The 19,649-nt window shown below is 40.4% G+C and overlaps 1 protein-coding gene and 2 long non-coding RNA genes across 7 annotated transcripts in view; 2 read left to right on the top strand and 1 right to left on the bottom strand.

Annotated features, from left to right (window-relative positions):
- Positions 1 to 1,206: 1,206 nt before the first annotated feature.
- LOC144032209 (uncharacterized) lies at positions 1,207 to 2,219 on the top strand. Its single transcript, XR_013287719.1, has 2 exons — positions 1,207 to 1,304; positions 2,042 to 2,219. It is a non-coding gene; the product is annotated as an uncharacterized LOC144032209 (long non-coding RNA).
- Positions 2,220 to 2,776: 557 nt separating this feature from the next.
- LOC144032208 (uncharacterized) lies at positions 2,777 to 4,110 on the bottom strand. The gene is made up of 2 exons (XR_013287718.1): positions 3,723 to 4,110; positions 2,777 to 3,268 (listed from the first exon to the last, which is right to left on the bottom strand). It is a non-coding gene; the product is annotated as an uncharacterized LOC144032208 (long non-coding RNA).
- Positions 4,111 to 11,125: 7,015 nt separating this feature from the next.
- Positions 11,126 to 19,649, top strand: part of setd3 (SET domain containing 3, actin histidine methyltransferase) — a 412,972-nt gene continuing 404,448 nt past the window's right edge. The window contains exons 1-3 of one of the 5 annotated variants that reach the window (XM_077538343.1): positions 11,126 to 11,229; positions 12,550 to 12,677; positions 15,237 to 15,438. In XM_077538343.1, the coding sequence (XP_077394469.1) occupies positions 15,345 to 15,438 (94 nt within the window). In that variant the 5' untranslated portion in view covers positions 11,126 to 11,229; positions 12,550 to 12,677; positions 15,237 to 15,344. The remainder of the gene's footprint in view (positions 11,230 to 12,549; positions 12,678 to 15,236; positions 15,439 to 19,649) is intronic. The other 4 variants (XM_077538341.1, XM_077538338.1, XM_077538339.1 and 1 more) reach the window with 4 other exon arrangements.

Below are 19,649 nucleotides of genomic sequence, written 5' to 3'. Positions count from 1 at the left end.
TGCAACATCAGATTTTGTTCAAAGTACTTTGGCTGGATACCTGGGGTGGTGTAATGTCCCTTAGAACTGGTCTGGTCTTGGGATAACAAACCATGAGTTTTTAATGATTTTTTTAAATCAGGGATTATAGTCGAGATTGCAATGTTCAAATGAGTTTTATTTTGAAATGCAACATCAGATTTTGTTCAAAGTACTTTGGCTGGATACCTGGGATGGCGTCGTGTCCCTTAGAACTGGTCTGGTCCTGGGATAACAAACCATGAATTTTTAATGATTTTTTTAAATCAGGGATTATAGTCGAGATTGCAATTTTCAAATGAGTTTTATTTTGAAATGCAACATCAGATTTTGTTCAAAGTAGTTTGGCTGGATACCTGGAGTGGTGTAGTGTCCCCTAGAACTGGTCTGGTCCTGGGATAACAAACCATGAATTTTTAATGATTTTTTGAAATCAGGGATTATAGTCGAGATTGCAATTTTCAAATGAGTTTTATTTTGAAATGCAACATTAGATTTTGTTCAAAGTACTTTGGTTGGATACCTGGGATGGTGTCGTGTCCCTTAGAACTGGTCTGGTCCTGGGATAACAAACCATGAATTTTTAATGATTTTTTTAAATCAACAATAATAGTCGAGATTGCAATGTTCAAATGAGTTTTATTTTGAAATGCAACATCAGATTTTGTTCAAAGTACTTTGGCTGGATACCTGGGATGGTGTCGTGTCCCTTAGAACTGGTCTGGTCCTGGGATAACAAACCATGAATTTTTAATGATTTTTTTAAATCAGGGATTATAGTCGAGATTGCAATGTTCAAATGAGTTTTATTTTGAAATGCAACATCAGATTTTGTTCAAAGTACTTTGGTTGGATACCTGGGGTGGTGTAGTGTCCCCTAGAACTGGTCTGGTCCTGGGATAACAAACCATGAATTTTTAATGATTTTTTTAAATCAGGGATTATAGTCGAGATTGCAATGTTCAAATGAGTTTTATTTTGAAATGCAACATCAGATTTTGTTCAAAGTACTTTGGCTGGATACCTGGGATGGTGTCGTGTCCCTTAGAACTGGTCTGGTCCTGGAATAACAAACCGTTGTTTTTTTATGATTCTTTATTTTAAACCATAAACCAGGTGTTGCTCAGCTTTTATTTTGAAGGTGGCCAACGCAGGGGCACGTCGGCACGTTACCGTAATGCACAGTATTAACAATCGTTGGGGCGGCTGGCTTGACTTCGTCTTTTCGAGTGGCGGCTGGCCTGACCGCAGTCGAATAGAAGACTACTTTCAACATTTTCATTACGGTAAGTAGCATAAAAGTAGCATCTTTTAACTTGGCCACTATCACACACAGGCTTCCAAGACAAACAAAATTGTATGTAATAGTTACATACACGACATTGGCAATGGATGTGCATAGTTATGATGAAGAAAAAAAAATCGCCACCCCCTTTATTTATTTTCTTATGCATTTTTAGTGCCTAGTGCCACCAAATGTATATCGTGTAACTAACAGACAGAAAAAAACATGGAATGTCCAAAAGCACTCTTAACACAATGCCATAGTTACTGATTTAAGTACGTTAGTGATATTGATTAGTTATGAAAATCGTGGAAAATTACGAGATATCAGCTCTTGAATTCAATTCACGAGTTAATTTTGTTGTCATTACCTGTATACTTGTGCACATAAATGCCATCTCAAACAAATCACTAAAGCAGCCTTTTACCACCTAAAAGACTTCGACAGAAGGGTTGCATGCTCCATACCAGAAGAACCTGACTCATGCTTTTATTTCCAGTAGACTTGATTATTGCAAAGGTCTTCTGACTGTTCTCCCTCAAAAGAGCATCACATTATAGCTGCAGAGGTTATGAAGTGGTTACCCTTAGTTGTACTAGACATTTAACATGAACAAGAAACTGTAGAAACATGGATGGTCACATTGTTTTCCCATAACTACATGAAGATGGATGGATATGATTGTTTCACATTTTACAATTAATAACCTTGAGCTTTTGTTTGTTTCCAATTTACCAGGTAAACCAATCCAGATTGCGCATCGTTTCTATATCCGGGTCACAGTCATCAATACGATGTCTAAGGATAGAGAGTACAGCTGAGATGGATGGGACGGCGATGGATGGCTCCACAATAGCAGTCTACCATGCCTACTGTGTGTAAAACTTGAAATAAAAACTGCAAAGATGCACTGTAACTGAGGACGATTCATTTGATTTAAAAACAAAATGTACAGTTTGCTGTTTGTTGATCGATAATGCATCATTAAGTGTCAATTACAAATACACTGTGTAATATATTTTCATCTGTGGAACCTCTTGGGTCTTGCATTCTCAATACATCATCGTGAGTACAGTACTCTGAGGTCTTCTTGGTCAATGATGGGCAAATGTGCAGTGTGTGCACTTCCGCACTTTAATCTTGAAACCATAAATGTGTCATGTACTGCATTGGCACTGTACCTGCAATAGTATTTTGGTTATTGTTTACAGGTTGTTCCGAATACAGTGTGTGTGTGACACTTTTTATTCTAATTGTCAATGATACTGTTTGCAAGACACATTTAAATAAGTTCAGTAAAAGTGTCGACAACTTACAGGAGAAAAAATATTTTAAAAATGTTTGATTTGGTATGCTGCAAAACAGGCCATTACAACTATTCGAACTTCAAATTATGATAGTCCAATGTTAATGTTGTCATTCTTCAGGAGCTCTTGATTTCTCTGCTGTCAAGCTCAAGCTTCACGTTCTGACTCTTCCTAAAGACATTTTAATGACAAAGTCAAATTGGTCTCATCAGCTGGCTCAAAAACGTCAGGAATTGGGGCTGCACAAAATTGGAAAATCATGCAATACGTGATTTTGCTGAATATAGCAATAGATATTGCAATATTTAATATGGATCTAAAGAAATGACTGATAATGATTTTATTATCTAATGAACAAATGATATTTCTCATGCAGTAAAATGTATTCAGTTATTTAATTGTAATGACTTCAATAATGTTCAACTAGTGGATGGTGGTGCACATTTTAGCAAGTGGCTGACTGGTCAAATTCAGATAAAAGCATAAAATTCCATATGAAACTTATTGCATGTCTGTTATATGCATATTGCATGGGCCGATAGCACGATATCAATATTTTTTCCACTCCACTTCTTCATCTTCTGCTTCTCGTGGTGTTTTTGACACTTCTGTTGTGGTGTCATCAGGTGCATTCTGTGTCCTTTGTCATCTTTGTTGCCTGGTAATAAAAACAAAACCCAAGGTTAGCGCTCAGATTTTTAATTGTCTATCTGTTGTTATGGAAAAATGACAAGATCAACCATGTTTCTCACATTAGTAAAACAATTATTTTGGGCAAACATGTTTATTTCAACAGCTGCTAGTCATGGTGTATGGTTGTCTTGTAACCAAAATGAATTCAATTCTTACGTCAATAACTATGGCATTGGACTGCCAAACACAGTGCTCTTAGGTATTCAATGTTTTCTATTATTCACGATATACCTTTAGTGGTACCAGGCACTAATTACTAAAGAAAAATGTATGGTCTAACATTTTCTTTTCTACTTCTTATACAACGCCACTCATGATGGCATGCATTGTTTAAGATTGTAATGATAGTAGCACGATCAAAAGAGGACAAAACTATAAGATTTACTGACTTAAATACAGTACAGTATTTTGTAACTTACCATAATGAAAACGTAAGTAGCAGGTTAGCCTCTTCTCTTTTTTTTTTCTTCTATTTTATGCCGTCATCCAACATCACCATGAGCGCTAAAACTTGTTTTCCCTCCTTCTTCCGCTAAGCAGGAAAGCAGTTAGGAGCTGATTCATCCCGTAACATAACAAAACTTCTATTAAGTAAATAAAAGTCAGCAGAAATACAGACAAAAATTCAAACAGGAAAGGACCGAGTTCTTGTTAAAAAAAAAAAAAAAAAAAAAAAAAAATCGAAGAAGCGCCCATGATGCAACGCGGCGTGACGACACGTTGTCAAAGTTCTGCCTGATTGGATATTAAACAGCCAATCAGGATTTGCTCTCCTGTCCGACTCCTGATTGGTTAAGAATTGTGGCACAAATATTACGCCTCGACCCTTGCATTGCAAGCGTAAATCAAAGTTTCGTACGTGTTGAGGAGAGACGAAGCAAGCGTGCGCGAGGACTGTTTTGTACGCACGAAACACATTTTGTACGTACGAAACACATTTTTGGTACGTACGAAACACATTTTGTACGTACGAAACACATTTTTGGTACGTACGAAACACAGTTTGTACGTACGAAACACATTTTGTTACGCACGGAATTGTGGCACAAATCTAACGCCATACACTTCTGCATCAAAGTGTTCGGCGACCCGAAAGGCAAGGATTCGTACCGCGTCAAAATCCTACACAATTCAAAGTAAGTAACGTTTTGACTTTTCTTTTTTTTTATTTACAACAAATGGAAGCCGTTTAGTTCTTCAGCTGCACCTATTTATTTAACTACGCGTACCCTCAGTAATTGTTTTTTTCGACTTTAGATGATAAGTTATATTACAGATTCAAGGGCAAGCTCCGATTGATCGTGTATCAGTCACAAGTCAGAGATATTTTAACCATCTGCCACGACAATCTGGGCACTGGGGGTCATCCAGGAAGACGCCGTACAGTGGAAAAAGTATTAGCATCCTACCACTGGAAAACCCTCAGTGAAGATGTTAAAAAATGGGTAAATTGTTAGTTTTATTATTATTATTATTATTATTATTATTATTTTATTATTGTTGTTGTTGTTGTTGTTGTTGTTGTTGTTGTTGTTATCATTATCATTATCATAATTTTGGGGTGACTTAATTCGACTGGTATAATTCTCATGGCAAAATGAGCTATGCTCATTGTAGCTGCTTCCTTAAATCTGATGAATTTTTTTTTGCTGCATCTCACTCAGTAAATATATAGTAAATATATAGTCCCTACTTTGCTCCAAATATACACTATACTTGTGAGGAAACTAGCAGAAATTAATTAATTTATTTTTAAGGTTGATGAGTGTCCTCGCTGTCAGAGGCATGAAAAAATAAAAACGGTTGCACCTGTCCTTCATCCAATTGAAGTGAAGGAAGCATGGAGTGTTCTTGGGATAGATCTAATTGGTCCCCTTCCGACCACCACAAAGGGCAAAAGGTAGCATGAGTGAGTGAGTGAGTGAGTGAATCAGTGAGTGGGTACATTTGAAATTGATAAATGCAAAATATTTGGGTGAAAAGAACATAGAACATGGCTGTTATGGATGTAACAGATGGTTTGAACTATCTGCATTTTTATATTGCAGGTTCATTTTGACAGCCACAGACCTTTTCACCAAGTGGGTTGTAGCTAAACCTCTTTACACTAAAACTGCCATTGAGGTGTCAAAAAAAATTGTTAACATTCTCTTTGACTTTGGACTTGTTGAGAAGATCATTACTGACCAAGGGCGAGAATTTGTAAATGAGGTCCAGTTGTATATTTGAAAACAAACGTTGTATTAGTGACATATAATATTTGGAATGAATCATACTGAATCTTTGAAGAGATGGGGTCATGCCTGCAGGTCAACCATGGTGTTTTTGAGGCTTTGGGAGTCAGACACTGCATTACCTCAGCATACCATCCCCAATCCAATGGACAGGACGAGCGCACCAATGCCAACATAAAGGCTGCACTTTCTAAATACTGCGGGGAGGATCAGAATGATTGAGATGTCCATCTAAGGGGAATTGTGGCAGCTATTAACACATCGAAGCAGGTAATAATTGTAATAGAATGTTTGATGGAACCAGTTTCACAAAGACAGAGCAACTGTAAAATTATATCGATTTGTCCTTTTTTTGTGTGTGTCTAACAGCGATCAACAAAATACACACCATACTGTGCTCTTTTTGGAAGACACCCTCGCACACCAGGTGTAATAAACATCACTCAAGAAGAGGGGTGTGACAAAGGTGTTGTGGTGGTCAATGAAACCGAAGAACAGCTGGAGGACAAAATTGCAGAAGTTGCCAATCTGCATGCAAAGGTGATGAGAAAATGGAAATGCTCGCATCTAAAAACGCTAACTATGACATCTAAACCATTTCATATTTTCTCAGGTTTACCAGAACATTCAAAACGCACAGGCCAGACAGAAGAAGTCGTATGACAATAAAAAAAAGACTGAATGTGAAAGCTTTTAACCTTAAAATTGGTGATGAGGTCCTGAAAGCAAACAAGAAAAAGGAAGGCCGAAAAGGAGGGCGATTGGAGGCAAACTGGTCTGGGCCGTACATAATCGCGTCACTTTCAGAGAAAGGGGTGGCAACACTTTCAAGCACAACTGGGGCTCTCCTGAAACAAAGCATAAATGTTGCACACCTGAAGCCATTCATCAGGCCGAAGTTGAGAGGTATTATAATTGCTGTTAAAAAGACACACTGCAGTAGAAAACTTGATCTGCAATACTTGCATAATAATGTTTTCTTAATTCCTCAAGGTGACAGTCTCCAAGGTGACAGTCTCCAAGGTGACAGCCTCCAAGGTATGCACATAATTAAATGTGTTTTGTTTAGGTCATAGCCAGGGGCTATGTCGGTAAAGAACAAAACCTAACTATACTCAAGATGTCACTTTTTGTTTTCAAAAAGGATTATTATTGTAAAGTGTTCTTTAATCACCAATAGTTGAGCAGGTGCCAATTTCTGGTAAACTACTCCTACATGAATCTCTACATGACCACGACTATTGGCTTGGCCTGGGATATTTGAAACCTATCAAGCCTATTCAAGACATGATGGTGGGTACAATATACTGTGTATGTGTGCACTTATATTTAGGTTTTGAATACGTATTGTTTCGATTTCACTGTGTTTTATGTATTTTTTTCTCAATATAATTGTAGCTCGATTATGTGCTTGACAAGAAACGCTCTGGGGCAGAGATTCTTGTCAAGGATGGGGACATCTGTCTAACACGGCAAGACTTCTGGAGCTTGGGTCTTCCTCAGTATATGGAATCCAATGTAAGTATTTTAAAAATATATTGTTTTGGGCTACAGAAGACTGCACATAGTACTTCACGGTACTTCTGACACTCTGTTGCAGATTGGAAAGGCATGCTTCAAGCTCATTGAAGAAGCTGCCAAAATACACGTATGGTTTTGTCATGTATTAAAATCTGCATTTGTAAAAGTAGGCCCTTATAGTTATCTTATTGTTACTGTTTTTCCTCAAAATAATGTATTGGTATTCTAAATAGTTAAACATAGCTGCTGTTTAATTCTGTTTTCCATGATAGATATTTTTTTTTATTGTTGTTGTCGTTGTTTGTTTGTTTGTTTGGTTGGTTGGTTGGTTGTTTTTGAAAATCAATGCAGGGAAACGACATCCACATTGTGGACATGTATGTTGTTCCAACATGGAAGGACAAACAAGTGGACCCAACAGATGCTCTTCCTGTAGGTTCTTATTACTTGTGATCGTCTATATTTGTTGACATAGCTTGACATACATCTTTGCAAATTCACTTCTTTAAAATGCCAGTGTGACATAATTTCCAAACACTTACTAATCATTCCTGCCTGGAGTCGACAACCTGGAAAAGCAGATCACTATTTACTTTGCGTGAGTCTATTTTGAATGCTTTCAGCAATTGAAGATTTTTTTTTTTTTATTATTATTATTAACATTTTTACAGTTTCTGCTGTATGTAATGTATGTTCTTTTGAAAACGATTTGCAGGTACTGAAGCCAGCACAAAAAGAACTGTATTTGCTGGACTCACTTAAACCAGATGGCTTTGGCGACCCTAATTTCCATACCATCTTTAGGTTTTGCAACATAACAATCAGCCCTGTTCTGTGGCTTGTTCTGCATGAATTCAAAAGTATTCATAGTATCCACAAAATGCAAGTAAACAGCTTGGTCTGATCTACCACAAAACTTCATTTTTAACCATTGCTTCACATCTGTCAGGTCTGATTGACAGTACTATCCATCCATCCATTTTCTTGACCGCTTATTCCTCACAAGGGTCGCGGGGGCTGCTGGCGCCTATCTCAGCTGGCTCTGGGCAGTAGGCGGGGGACACCCTGGACTGGTTGCCAACCAATCGCAGGGCACACAGAGACGAACAACCATCCACACTCACACCTAGGGACAATTCGGAGCGCCCAATTAACCTGCCATGCATGTCTTTGGAATGTGGGAGGAGACCGGAGTACCCGGAGAAGACCCACGCGGGCACGGGGAGAACATGCAAACTCCACCCAGTAAGGTCCGAGCCTGGACTCGAACCGGAGACCTCAGAACTGGGAAGCGGACGTGCTAACCACTCGACTACCGTGCCGCCACGATTGACAGTACTATGAATTCTAATTTGGGCATGCGTATGTTTGAATCTTCAAGCCTCGTTCAAAGGCTGTTTTAAAGGTTAGCCTCGTTCAATGGCTATATAAGGTATACTCTTGTTAAAGCCCTGAAGCCTTGCTATTTCTGATGATTTTTACAGTAACCTAGCTCATCACATTAATCCAGGCCAGTGGACAATTAAGTTTGGCAGAGATATTCAGGTACATCTAAGTACATTGGATTGTATTTTAAGACATTGATTTTACAATAAGACTGCTATATTTGTTCTTTAATATCTTCATAAACAGGGCTTTCCAAACCAAACAAGTGGCGACAGTTGTGGCATTTTCATCTTGATGGTAAACATTTTTCTGTCTGTTTAAATATGTTGTTGGTAATATATTCTTAAATGCTTGAACATATCTTTGCTTTTTGCAGTATGCACTCAGCATGAGCACAGGTGTGCCATTTTTGTTCACTGAGGTGGGTATTCATTTTAATGACATAGAAGGAAGTTCAGAAATTGATCATAAATTAAATTTCCTATAAAACAATGTTTATAGTTGGCCAATCATAAACCAGAAAGTGTGTTGTTGTTAGCATGATATTTAAGATAATGTCTTTTAGGGGGATATGGCACACATCCGTAAATGGTGGTGCATCAGCCTGATGGAACGGTTCCAGATTGATGGGTAATATAATCTTTCTAATTTAATTTACTAAAGTACTTTCCCATTGGTTAACTTTTTTTTTATGTCACTAATACATCACTTACAGCCATGGACAAAGATTGGCATACTGGACCAATGAGTCCAGAGCCTTGCTCCAAGGGTCACTGGAACCAATTTTCAGGATCCCAAAGGCCAGAAAGCGAGGCCATGTGGAAAGCTTGGCAGTAACACCAAGTGTACCGGTACTTATAACTGAGTCATGTGGAAAAATCAGATTATTTGAAACAAGTATTTTATCATCCTACCTACAAGCTTGCTTGCTTGTACCTGCTTAATCACTGGCTCACTAATTGTTTTTTTTTTTCCTCAAAGGTTGAATTTGAAAAGGCCAACAGGTGCTTCATATTGCAGGTAATCTGAATTTAATATTTTATGCTCAACAAAGCATCTGGTAAATGTTTTATTGTAATAGACATTTTACTTAAATTTTCCAGGTTTATGTGTTTGACAGATTTTGCCCACTCACTCTTAAAATTTTGGTTTTATTGTGCCTGACCTATATTTTACAGTTGCCAGTATGTGTCCTGTCAGACATACTTAAAGAAGTGGTCCTCATTGAAGGAGATGGAGCAATCCTGAAACTCGCCGTCGTGTGCACTGCATTCAGGAAAACAGTCTCCACTGTCAGCTTCAGGAGACAGGCACATTTCCAGTGGCTTGACAGTAAGGCCTTAAATTAAAGCTACGCAACACAGAGTTTCATGTTTTTACCAGCTCTAATGAAATGTTCATTTTTGCTTCACAATTTATTTTCCACAGGTGTTAAACAAAAGTTTAACACTCTCAAAAACAAACACTGGATGACCTGATTAAAAGACACTACTCTGTGTCTTCATAAATTTACTATTACTCAAAGTGACACAGCAAAGAACATCTTTGTCGTATTTGATTCAACTCTCTTTTCAAATGCACATCAAGTATGTTACTAGAATTGTTTTTGTTTTTTCTTTCACCTCCGTAAATCAATAAGCGCCATCCCATTTGATCCGCTAGTGACACACAGGTCATAATTCATGTGTTTTGTTACATCTCACCGTGGCTATTCTAGTGTATTGATCTCTGGTCTTCCCTTGTCTAGGATTAAAGGTGTGCTGTGAAACCCTTTCAGACTTGTTTGTTGTTGTTGTTTTGTGGATAAAGGAAGAAAATTCTGAACATATAAAGAAAAGTTGTGCATTCATTCATTCACGTGTCATTCATTGATTTGTTAATGAATTTGACATCTTTAAAGAAAAAGTAAAATGTGCTACTGTAGTTGATTAAGTTAACTTGTGAGTTTCTTAAGTATTAGGTTATAATAAATGTTTTGACTTTACGGTAGTAGGCCATTACCTTTGATTAATATTTATATCAATAGTCCATGAGACACACATGCAGGTTACAAATAAATTCGTAGTTACCTAATAACCTAAGGCTGAGTACAGAACATATTGGTGAGGAAATGTCACATCTCAGGCAATAATTGCATCATTTCATTATCATCATCATAGTAATTATTTTCTGCAATACGCACGACCCTCCGCACTTCATAGTGCACTGTCACCTCTGAGGAGACATTGGCAAGAAAATATTAAAGATGTAATTTAAATAACAAAATGTATGGGCTAAGATTGCAAAACCGTAAATAAACCTAAGTATAAAAGCAGGATACTTTAAGATTGAATAAATAATGAAATAGATTGAAAAAATACATTAGATAAGATAAATATAAAAGAATGGAGGTCAAATAGCACATAAATGCAAGAAGGAAAACTAATATTTACTCAAATCAATTTACTGCGATGGGACGAAATATTGTCAGTTGACGTGCTAATGTGTTCCTATAAAAACAAAAAAACTATTTGAGCTACCATTTATTACTGGTATTTGCATCATTGTTCTATGTTAAATCAATGTAAAATCAATGTTAAATAAATAAATAAATAAAATTTAACAAAAAAAAAAAAAAAAAAAAAGGTTCCCGTGCATTTCCCTGTGCCTGACCGCAGGTCCGGGACCCACCCCAGTCCGGCAGATGGCAATAATGTAATGCTTGCAGTTCGCTTTACAGAGGAACAAGACGAATAAGAAGAAAAGGAAAACTAAGTTGGAGAAGGAATAACGCGTCGCGTTAAAGGTATGCCTTACACATATATTATAATATTAATAGCATGTCTATTTTCTCCAGTGCAATTCCGTGTCATTCAAAAATAGAATAAATTGTCTTCGAGTCCAGTGTAACCTCGCCACCACTTCTGACATGTGAATGAAACAAGCTAACCCGAGCTTGAGCATGGTTCCGAAAATAGTAAGTCCAGACGAATCAACTCTCCTTTGACTCTTTTTACATTAGATGTGATTCGTCTGGCTGTTACTGAGTGCTGACTAATCGTATTGCCACGCAATTTACTCTCACTACACTTTATTTAAACACAGTGGTGAAGTGGGTATACTCTAAATTTTACTTTCAGTCTGGCAAAACAGTCTTTACAAACTGGGCGAATTGTACAATTACTGATACAATTACGCCATTTCCCGACATCAGTGCTTCTCAAATTGGGGTATCCGTGGGATTTTACAATATATTTAAAAAGTAGCATACATGCAAGAAACTTTTTTTTTTTTTTTTTTTTTTTTTTTTAAGTTTCTGTTTTTATTTAAAGTTAATTGAATTATTTATTTTGAACCCCCCACCTGTCCCTGGTCCCAAAGGAGGACACGTGTTGTCTACAATTATTGCACAATTATTTAGTAAGATAATTACTTCTTTGCTTTTTTTTTTCTTCAGTATAGTTGTTTTTGTTTTGCTTTGGTCATCCAAAATGCTCTGTGTTGGTTGAGTGTACAATCAGGGGCGATTTTAGGTTCAGAGCTTTGTGTGTCTGGCTGGTTCAGTTATTATTTTTATTCATTTCACTTCTTTCATTTCTCTCCCTTTTCTTTATCTCTCTCCGTTCCCACAAACATTCACATACAAACATACAAACACCTTTCAGTCATTAAAAATATTCATTCAGTCATTTAAATAAATAATAAATAATAAATAAATAATCTACCTCTGTGTAATCAAACACAAGCTGCTTTATTACCAAGAAGATAAAAAAAAAGATTATGAAAAAAAGACAAAAATAAAAAAAAAGATAAAAGAAGATAAAAATACATTAGATAAGATAAATATAAAAGAATGGAGGTCAAATAGCACATAATGCAAGAAGGAAAACTAATATTTACTCAAATCAATTTACTGCGATGGGACGAAATATTGTCAGTTGACGTGCTAATGTGTTCCTATAAAAACAAAAAAACTATTTGAGCTACCATTTATTACTGGTATTTGCATCATTGTTCTATGTTCAATCAATGTAAAATCAATGTTAAATAAATAAATAAATAAATAAAATTTAACAAAAAATTAAAAAAAAAAGGTTCCCGTGCATTTCCCTGTGCCTGACCGCAGGTCCGGGACCCACCCCAGTCCGGCAGATGGCAATAATGTAATGCTTGCAGTTCGCTTTACAGAGGAACAAGACGAATAAGAAGAAAAGGAAAACTAAGTTGGAGAAGGAATAACGCGTCGCGTTAAAGGTATGCCTTACACATATATTATAATATTAATAGCATGTCTATTTTCTCCAGTGCAATTCCGTGTCATTCAAAAATAGAATAAATTGTCTTCGAGTCCAGTGTAACCTCGCCACCACTTCTGACATGTGAATGAAACAAGCTAACCCGAGCTTGAGCATGGTTCCGAAAATAGTAAGTCCAGACGAATCAACTCTCCTTTGACTCTTTTTACATTAGATGTGATTCGTCTGGCAGTTACTGAGTGCTGACTAATCGTATTGCCACGCAATTTACTCTCACTACACTTTATTTAAACACAGTGGTGAAGTGGGTATACTCTAAATTTTACTTTCAGTCTGGCAAAACAGTCTTTACAAACTGGGCGAATTGTACAATTACTGATACAATTCCGCCATTTCCCGACATCAGTGCTTCTCAAATTGGGGTATCCGTGGGATTTTACAATATATTTAAAAAGTAGCATACATGCAAGAAACTTTTTTTTTTTTTTTTTTTTTAAGTTTCTGTTTTTATTTAAAGTTAATTGAATTATTTATTTTGAACCCCCCACCTGTCCCTGGTCCCAAAGGAGGACACGTGTTGTCTACAATTATTGCACAATTATTTAGTAAGATAATTACTTCTTTGCTTTTTTTTTTCTTCAGTATAGTTGTTTTTGTTTTGCTTTGGTCATCCAAAATGCTCTGTGCTGGTTGAGTGTACAATCAGGGGCGATTTTAGGTTCAGAGCTTTGTGTGTCTGGCTGGTTCAGTTATTATTTTTATTCATTTCACTTCTTTCATTTCTCTCCCTTTTCTTTATCTCTCTCCGTTCCCACAAACATTCACATACAAACATACAAACACCTTTCAGTCATTAAAAATATTCATTCAGTCATTTAAATAAATAATAAATAATAAATAAATAATCTACCTCTGTGTAATCAAACACAAGCTGCTTTATTACCAAGAAGATTAAAAAAAAAAGATTATGAAAAAAAAGACAAAAATAAAAAAAAAAGATAAAAGAAGATAATAAAACAATAAGAAAATAAATAAAAAGATAAAGTATAATAAAAATCAGTATCAATTCATCCATCCATCCATCCATTTTCTTGACCGCTTATTCCTCATAAGGGTCGTGGGGGGTGCTGGCGCCTATCTCAGCTGGCTCTGGGCAGTAGGTGGGGTACACCCTGAACTGGTTGCCAGCCAATCGCAGGGCACACAGAGACGAACAACCACCCACACTCACAAGCACACCAAGGGACAATTCGGAGTGCCCAATCAACCTGCCATGCATGTCTTTGGAATGTGGGAGGAGACCGGAGTACCCGGAGAAGACTCATGCGGGCAGGGGAGAACATGCAAACTCCACCCAGGAAGGCCGGAGCCTGGACTCGAACCGGAGTCCTCAGAACTGGGAGGCAGACGTGCTAACGTATCAATTCATGACATTTTTAATAGTAAATTATAGGGGTGTGCCAAAAAATCGATTCATAAAAGAATCAAGATTCTCATTTATTAATCTAATCAAATCAATATTAATATCCAAAAATCGATCTTATTTAAATTAGAAATGAAGAAGAAGGGGAAAAGGCAGTTGTAGCCCACATGCTGTTTTTGTGGAAAAAGGCACTTACAATACAAAATTAATAAATATTTAAAGTATAAATAAATATTTAGTAGCTCACGACTGCCATTTATCGGTCAAATAAGATAATGAAATGATTTTAAGCACACGAACTACGGCGTCCCAGAGAGACCATACTTCGCCAGCCTACCACCAATTTCACCAGACGACTTCTGGTATTCCCTCGAGTGATGATGTAAGTGAATTGCATTTGTTAGACATACTGTACAGATCCCTAAATTTGTGATTTAGTCATTTAATTTCAGAAATAATATTTTTGTCTGCATTGTTAGGAAATATTGTACGTCAGCTAATGCTAATGGCTATCTATGTTCATATTTGTTAGTGCAACTAAACCATGCAACAGAGAACACACAGTTATGTTATATGTTTTATAGACATTTGGACCATCTCAAAGAGGGCGAGGAGGGGGCGAGGGTGACGACGAAGAAGAGAACGCGGTGTCTCGTAACGTACAATTATGTCAGCATAGAAAAACAATCCATTCGAGCATGCATGTGAATGGCTCAAAACACACCTTTGCTTGGAATATGTGGTATTTCGATTACATCGTTTGCTGATTTGTTTAGCATATCGTACAAAATAATGGTGTTAACTGAACTACACATCTGCAACTCAGACTCGTAATTCCCCCCGTGTCTTGTTGCTACTAACCACTCAGAAAAGTGCTGCTTACAAAAACATTTGAAACCCTTTACTCAGATATCGATTTGTCACCATGTTGAACAATTTTACCTAATAAATATCACAAAGCAACTTATTTAGTTTTGATTGAAGATACAACAGCTTCCTTGTACTTTGATGTGCAGTAATTTACATGGCTTTCACAAATAGTCTTGCTCATGTAATAATGTACTTCATTGACTCAGTGACTTTCAGTTCATTGTTTGGTACCTCATCTGACATACAATTGTTACCTTCTTGCAGAGACTCGTACAGGAAATGACCATGGAGTAACATGAAGATATCCAAGTCCAGCTGATAGACTGACACCAAGAAATACTTTTTGACACATTCTGGCACATCAGCACCACCATGATTTCCTGTACCTGGATCCCAGACTGCAGTACCTTGGTGGACTTGTGGCAAATAAGTGATACTTTCCCAGATCCTCGAGGACAATACAAAGGTTTTTTTTTGTCATATAATTACTCCATGTCTGACACTGGTTGTTGTAGTTTGTATAACTTGTATATTGTTGTTGTGTGTTAATTTGTACATTTTGAATAACTAAAAAATACTATTTCCTTTGGCGTCAACATGCAGTGTTCATTCGACACCTAACCTAACACTATTTTACATGACCAGAAATGTAAAACATCAAAAGCCTGGAGAATTATTATAAATGCTTGCAATGACAAGGAATTCTTCATTGGCCAATGAATGTAAGGTACAGTACATGAAAATGAATAAATAAAATAAAGTAAAATGAAAGTCTACATGAAATGAACATATTAACTAAAAAAAAAAAATGCTGTTAGAATATAATGAGGTACATGAGTTGCAGTTGTTCCAGAAATTTACCAATACACTGTGCATTTCAATATATGGAAAATAGACATACAGGTTTGGGCCAAAAGTAGTGTTACAGAGTAGGTATGTGTTGTACACAGCTAAAATATCTGATTATCTCAATACCATGATGTTTTTTTTTTTTTTGTGCTGACATTGTCCCCCATTAACATTGCAACATTCCTCAAACTCTCCCGAACACATAGTATGATCTGTAACACTACTTTTCGCCTACTCTATGATGTTATTGGGGCAAAACTAAAGAAGGGTTGTCCATTGATTGTGTGAACAAACTGCAGTAATAATGAAGTCACTTCAATGTTTGCTGGTTTTATTAAGTTTGACATGCTCCTTGACTGCACAAGTACATGTTATGTTATGTCAACGATGATATCATATTCTTCAAAGGCTTGCTGAGGAAAGTGAGGGTGGGAGGAGTCACTCCATGGCTTCAGACACCTGGTCAGCAGGTCCTGTGTAAAACAAATGGTGCTTGTACATGTGACCATTCCGTATTGCTTCACACAAAAAGTTAATGTAGTGTGCAATGCCGTCCATATGTAAATGACATACCAAGACGTCGGCTGACTTCAGTTTTTTGCAGCTCAGCTATGGTAGGTGGAGATACTGGTGGTACAACACCGAAGCCTTCTGGGGTCCTCCATTCAAGTGTCCTCATTCGGGGCATTTCAATTTGGCTGCTCACTCTCCCGTTGATATTTTTTTTTCTTGCTGGTCGGTGATGTATTTAAACAGTGCATGAATGCTTGTAAAAAGGGTGGGTACTCTGAACTGCTGTTTGGTGCATATGCACAAACAACAGTCAGGACCCGTCCCCCCACCCGAAGGCGGAGGGATGCTACCCTCTCGTCTACCGGGGTGAACCCCAACATACAGGCGCCGAGCCGGGGGGCAATAAGTATGCCCACACCTGCTCTGCGCCTCTCACCGTGGGCGACTCCAGAGTGGAAGTGAGTCCAACCCCTCTCGAGAGGACTGGTATCAGAGCCCAAGCCGTGTGTGGAGGCGAGTCCGACTATGTCGAGTCGGAACTTCTCAGCCTCACACACCAGCTCGGGCTCCTTCCCTGCCAGAGAGGTGACATTCTATGTCCCGAGAGCCACTTCTGTAGCCGGGGATCGGTCCGCCAAGGTCTCCGCCTTTGGCTGCCACCCAGCCTACTCTGCACCCGACCCCTTTGGCCCCTCCCACCGGTGGTGAGCCCGTGGGAAGGGGGACCCACGTATCCTCTTCGGGCTGTGTGCTGGAGAGCGCTCCCCCTGGGGACTCCCTCGTCCTGCTGGGGGACTTCAACGCTCACGTGGGCAATGACAGTGAGACCTGGAGGGGCGTGATTGGGAGGAACGGCCGCTCACGTGGGCAATGACAGTGAGACTTGGAGGGGCGTGATTGGGAGGAACGGCCCCCCTGATCGGAACCCGAGCGGCGTTCTGTTATTGGACTTCTGTGCTCGTCACGGTTTGTCCATAACGAACACCATGTTCAAGCATAAGGGTGTCCATATGTGCACTTGGCACCAGGACACCCTAGGCCGCAGTTCGATGATCGACTTTGTAGTCGTGTCATCGGATTTGCGGCCACATGTTTTGGACACTTGGGTGAAGAGAAGGGCGGAGCTGTCAACTGATCACCACCTGGTGGTGTGTTGGCTCCGATGGTGGGGGAAGATGCCGGTCCGACCTGGCAGACCCAAACGTATTGTAAGGGTTTGCTGGGAACGTCTGGCGGAATCCCCTGTCAGAAAGAGTTTCAATGCCCACCTCCGGCAGAGCTTCTCCCTTGTCTCGGGGGAGGCAGGGGACATTGAGTCCGAATGGGCCATGTTCCGCGCCTCCATTGTTGAGGCGGCCGATCGGAGCTGTGGCCGTAAGGTGGTCGGTGCCTGTCGCGGCGGCAATCCTCGAACCCGCTGGTGGACGCCAGCGGTAAGGGATGCCGTCAAGCTGAAGAAGGAGTCCTATCGGGCCTTTTTGGCCTGTGGGACTCCGGAGGCAGCTGACAGGTACCGGAAGGCCAAGCGGAACGCGGCTTTGGCGGTTGCTGAGGCAAAAACTCGGACATGGGAGGAGTTTGGTGAGGCCATGGAAAGCGACTTTTGGACGGCTTAGAGGAAATTCTGGTCTACCATCCGGCGTCTCAGGAGAGGAAAGCAGTGCACCATTAACACTGTGTATAGTGGAGATGAGGTGCTGCTGACCTCGACTCGGTGAAGCGGTGGGGGGAATACTTCAAAGACCTCCTCAATTCCACCTTCCTTTGAGGAAGCAGAGTCTGGGGACTCTGAGGTGGGCTCTCCTATCTCTGGGGTCGAAGTCACTGAGGTGGTTGGAAAGCTCCTCGGTGGCAGGGCCCCGGGGGTGGATGAGATCCGCCCGGAGTTCCTAAAGACTCTGGATGTTGTGGGGCTGTCGTGGTTGACACGCCTCTACAACATCGCGTGGACATCGGGGACAGTGCCTCTGGATTGGCAGACCGGGGTGGTGGTCCCCCTTTTTAAGAAGGGGGACCGGAGGGTGTGCTCCAACTACAGAGGGATCACACTCCTCAGCCTCCCTGGTAAGGTCTATTCGGGGGTGCTGGAGAGGAGGGTCCGTCGGGAGCTCGAATCTCGGATTCAGGAGGAGCAGTGTGGTTTTCGTCCTGGCCGTGGAACAGTGGACCAGCTCTACACCCTCAGCAGGATCCTTGAGGGGGCGTGGGAGTTCGCTCAACCAGTCCACATGTGTTTTGTGGATTTGGAGAAGGCGTTCGACCGTGTCCCTCGGGGAGTCCTGTGGGGGTTGCTTCGGGAGTACGGGGTACCGGGCCCCTGATACGGGCTGTTCGGTCCCTGTACGACCGTTGCCAGAGTTTGGTCCGCATTGCCGGCAGTAAGTCGGATTCATTTCCGGTGAGGGTTGGACTCCGCCAAGGTTGCCCTTTGTCACCGATTCTGTTCATAACTTTTATGGACAGAATTTCTAGGCGCAGCCGAGGCGTTGAGGGGTTCCGGTTTGGTGGCCTCAGCATTGCATCTCTGCTCTTTGCAGATGATGTGGTGCTGTTGGCTTCATCAGGCCGGGGCCTCCAACTCTCACTGGAGCGGTTCGCAGCAGAGTGTGAAGCGGTTGGGATGAGGATCAGCACCTCCAAATCCGAGACCATGCTCCTCAGTCGGAAAAGGGTGGAGTGTCGTCTTCGGGTCGGGGATGAGATCCTGCCCCAAGTGGAGGAGTTCAAGTATCTTGGGGTCTTGTTCACGAGTGAGGGTAGGATGGAGCGGGAGATCGACAGGCGGATCGGTGCAGCGTCTGCAGTGATGCGGACTCTGTATCGGTCTGTCGTGGTGAAGAAAGAGCTGAGCCAAAAGGCAAAGCTCTCGATTTACCGGTCGATCTACGTTCCGACCCTTACCTATGGTCACGAGCTGTGGGTCGTGACCGAAAGAACGAGATCCCGGATACAAGCGGCCGAAATGAGTTTCCTCCGCAGGGTTTCCGGGCTCTCCCTTAGAGATAGGGTGAGAAGCTCGGTCATCCGGGAGGGACTCAGAGTCGAGCCGCTGCTCCTCCGCGTTGAGAGGAGCCAGCTGAGGTGGCTCGGGCATCTGGTTCGGATGCCTCTTGGACGCCTCCCTGGGGAGGTGTTCCGGGCATGTCCCACAGGTGGGAGGCCCCGGGGACGACCCAGGACACGCTGGAGAGAGTATGTCTCTCGGATGGCCTGGGAACGCCTTGGGATCCCACCGGAGGAGCTGGTTGAAGTGGCTGGGGAGAGGGAAGTCTGGGTTTCCCTCCTGAACCTGCTGCCCCCGCGACCCGACCCCAG

Source organism: Festucalex cinctus, chromosome 12 (genome assembly GCF_051991245.1).
Source record: "Festucalex cinctus isolate MCC-2025b chromosome 12, RoL_Fcin_1.0, whole genome shotgun sequence".
In the NCBI taxonomy this organism is placed as follows: Eukaryota; Metazoa; Chordata; class Actinopteri; order Syngnathiformes; family Syngnathidae; genus Festucalex; species Festucalex cinctus.
This window is presented reverse-complemented; position numbering and strand designations above follow the sequence as displayed.